This window comes from Arachis ipaensis, chromosome B05 (genome assembly GCF_000816755.2).
Source record: "Arachis ipaensis cultivar K30076 chromosome B05, Araip1.1, whole genome shotgun sequence".
NCBI lineage: Eukaryota > Viridiplantae > Streptophyta > Magnoliopsida > Fabales > Fabaceae > Arachis > Arachis ipaensis.
Genome location: NC_029789.2, coordinates 103,443,428 through 103,447,562, shown reverse-complemented (window position 1 = coordinate 103,447,562; position 4,135 = coordinate 103,443,428). Strand labels below are relative to the sequence as shown.

General features: G+C 33.6%; 1 protein-coding gene across 1 annotated transcript; it reads left to right on the top strand.

Annotated features, from left to right (window-relative positions):
* On the top strand, nucleotides 71–3,244 carry LOC107643758 (NADPH:quinone oxidoreductase). The gene is made up of 3 exons (XM_016347488.2): nucleotides 71–375; nucleotides 715–906; nucleotides 2,654–3,244. The coding sequence occupies exons 1-3, from the start codon at nucleotides 276–278 to the stop codon at nucleotides 2,956–2,958; spliced, it is 597 nt and encodes a 198-aa protein (XP_016202974.1). The 5' UTR covers nucleotides 71–275; the 3' UTR covers nucleotides 2,959–3,244.

Here is a 4,135-nt window from a genome sequence, read left to right as displayed (position 1 = left end):
ACAGATCACAGATCATAAACTGAAATTTAAAGGATAAGTAACATTTTCGTAATGCGAATTTAATTTTACCAATATTTACATTCCACCTTGGATTTGAACTCATACGAATTTGAATTAGAACCCCCAAACTTGAATTCATTCCGTATTCCCAAAGTCCACTCCCTCTAAAATATTCGACACGCTCTTTTAACCCCAAAATCTTATATATATATCACACTTCCCTCATTCCACACCATCGAAAATATTTAACTGAAACAACGGGGACAAAGAAAGACATGGCAGCACTCAGTGGAACTTCCTCGCAGATGATTAAGGTTGCGGCGCTTTCTGGTTCGCTGCGAAAGGGATCTTACAACAGAGGTCTTGTCCGTTCAGGTCAGTGTTACCATCTGCTTTCTGCTGTATACCTTTTTATTTATTTTTTAGATAATACTATTTTATTATTGCCTTTTTTTATTTTTTATTTTAAAATATGATTTAATTACCACGTAATATTAAAGGAAGACATTCGAATATTACAAAATTTTACAAACTTGACTAAATTTGCCGCTAAATCGGTCAAATTTGTCAAACTTTTATAATATTTGAGGGAATAAAAGACGGATTTGTTTTACATTTTGGCAAAATTTTAAAAATACAAAACATCAAAAATAAAAGCACAAATCAAATCTAGTCAAAATTTCTTATTCGGAGTTGATGATTGTATAATCGTAGCTATTGAGCTAAGCAAAACTGCGGTTGAAGGCCTCCAAATTGAGTACATTGACATTTCGCCACTGCCATTGTTGAACACTGATCTTGAGAAGGAAGGGACTTACCCTCCAGAAGTTGAAGCGTTTCGCCAGAAGATTCTTGTAGCTGACAGCATTCTTTTCGCTTCCCCCGAGTATAATTACTCAATTGCAGGTACCTGCACTAACTTTACTAAACAATTTTTGTGGATCAATAATTGCTCAATTGTCATTAATAAATAATAACTCTTTAAGAAGAAGGGCAAAAGAAAATCAGTAATGATGGTGAAGCCTCTATGAACAACATCTTCTGTCTGTGTTCCTTTTTAGTACATAATATAACGTTTGCAGCAAAAATTAGGAAATTTGAAGAACGAACGTTATGTTAGACTCCAAGAAAACATATTTTAGTGAAGATGATGTAATGATTAGTGTGGCTTATCAAAGATGCTTGATCTAAATGCTTTCTTCTATTATCTGATTATGTTCTTAAATTTCTGATTTCTAAGCCCTTAGTGTAAATGTTCCGTTGAAGTCCATTGCATGTATTGATGCCTAGAGTTCCATCAAATTTTTAATTAGGTCATTTTTAACCATTTTTTGTTAAAAAATACAAATGTTTTTATGAGATATTCTCTTTTGTGTTTGATGTAGGATAAATTATGAAATGTTCTGAAGCAAATATTTTCCAGAATTGTTATGCTCTTTTTTTAAAAACTAACAATTAGTAAAAATCTAATTACAAATTTTTATCTAATATAAGTACCTAATTACAAAATTTTAAAATGTAAAGATTTAATTAAAAATTCAGTGAAATTTCAAGGACTAACAAAGTAATTAAACTTTTCTCTTTCTATTATTATGGAGGCTGCTTAATTAGCATTCACTTATGCAACAATATCAGAAGAATGGTTCCGAATTTTTATGTCCATGTGCACTTTTGTACAAGGTTGTATCTACTTGGTCCTGAAAACTTGGAGCATAATTTTAATTTCTAATCCTTTCCTGATATGTATTTGCTTTTCTTCATCTTCTCTTCTTTTCAACTTCATCTCATGAAAGTTTCTTTTGTGATAGTAGCGGAAGAAGTAATGGGGAATCCTTTTTTATTGTATGTGCACTTTTATCATGGATTGTAATTAGCACATACTGCTACAATTCATGCTTAGTCGGGCAATTTTCAGACCTATGTTGATCTCAATTTGATTCTTTTACAGCTATTAAGGATAGTTTAGTTGTTAGGAGACAGTTTCCTGATTTAGCATGGGTTAGTTGTGTGGCTGTTACATTTTCAGTCACAATCTGTTATAGTATAACAGCTTTCTGTTATGCATAGCTGGGTAACAAACTCATAAAAATCAGCGCTTCAGGATTCTATTGTGTCAACCATATGAATAGGAATACAAAAATGCTATGTACCCAAAAAAAATCAGCCACCAAATCAGACATGTTTAACTCATTTTTAATGTGTATTCTATACTTGTAGTTGATTTTGGTGTACAACTAGCATGGTTGATACGAATATACAGAGAATGAATTCCACACTCCTCTTCTTTCCTTAGTTTTCTTGTGCTGGTTATTGAATTCCACACTCAATTCTGTTCTTTCCTTAGTTTTCTAGTTCTGGTTTACTACACTTCTCTGCTTCTGTTACTCTGCCTCAGTGTTGCTTCACTCTCTAGAAATCTTCTCAACACTGTCCTCACTTCAGTTTTGATTTTTGAAACTAGCTGTTTGCAATTTTGTATCAAGAAACCGAAGAGTAATTACAAGAAAGTTCGAAACATCAATTGATGTTTTTTTGCATATTACGTATCGGCTCTTACTGTATGAAGATTGTAACACCTGTCAGAACTTAATAGATAATCAAATGTAAAAATGTGTGATTCTTTTGACTAATTTTCTCTTTCATGTTATTATAGCTCCATTGAAGAACGCAATTGACTGGGCATCTAGAGCACCAAATGTTTGGGCTGGTAAGCCTGCGGCCATTGTAAGCGCCGGAGGAGGCTTTGGCGGAGGAAGATCACAATATCATCTCCGCCAAGTGGGGGTTTTCCTCGATCTGCATTTCATAAATAAACCTGAGTTCTTCCTAAATGCATTCCAGCCTCCGGCAAAGTTTAACGATGATGGTGATTTGATTGATGAAGATGCCAAGAAACGATTGAAGGAAATTCTTCTGTCCTTGAAGAAATTCACTCTGCAACTCAATGGAAAAAACTGAAGGAACTTTTATCCCGGAAATCGTTGAAATATGATTTGGATTTCAGATCCATTCCGTTATTTAAAAAATAAAATTACCATTTGATTTGGATTTCACTTACTTTTTTTTTTTTCAGTTCCACAATATGTAACAGCAAGATGCAGTGGTTCTTTACTTACATTTCAAATTTTCTGCATGTTTAACTTCGTTGCTTTTCTTGCAAGAGTGGTAATGGCTGTACGTGATTGTAATGTACGGTGTTTACATTAGAGGATTGTGAAATTTGACGCATTATTTTTCATTGGTATCATGTGGTTGTGACCTTTTGGATCTGGAATTTTTATACCATGTCTTGAAACCACTCATCCCAAAAGTGTAACTTGACAGGACAATGTAATACTAATAATAATATCTCTAATACTTTCCAAACCTTCATTGTACACATTGTACGCTTAGGTCATTGGCTCCCTATACTTTCTCATAAAAATTAACCACACACATCTATAATTATTGTTTGAGGGAGCCACTACTATAAAGATACCAGAAACGTTTTTTTTTTTCAAGACATAAAATCTCCACCAATTAATACTTGACATGTGGTATTAATTAAATTTGGTTTATTTTAATGGTTTTGTTTTTTTTTTTTTTAAAAAATGGCTTTTTTTTTATTTGAACCAATTAATGATATAAGACCAATTGAATTGTTTTTTTTTTAAATAAAAAATTACTATAATGTCCTCGTTATAAATTTATTAATTTTAAAAATCCTCATATTCTCTCTACCTCTCCTCTCATTGCCATCCGTCACCATCATTCCCTCTCCCTCTCTTAACAAAATCACCACCTCTACTCTTCTCTAGTCTCTGTTGTCGTCGTCCAGCCCAGCAATCGGCATCGTTCTCAGTCTTTCTCTCCGCGTCGTGTTCACTGCTTAGTCTCTCAACACCGTCCTTCTCCCCTCTCTGTGCGTTGTTCTATTTGCCGACGCCGTGGTGCACCCGCGTTGTTCTCCCTCCTCAACGCCATCTTTTTCAGCAAATAGCAACAAATTCAATGTTTAGTGATGATAATCAGTAATAAATTAGTAAGAGGTAATGACCAAATTAGTACCCGAAAGATTCAAACGCTGACATTTTGGTACCTGACTTTTGTTATTGACAAAATAGTCTCTAAAAAATTTTAAAATTTGACAAACGTG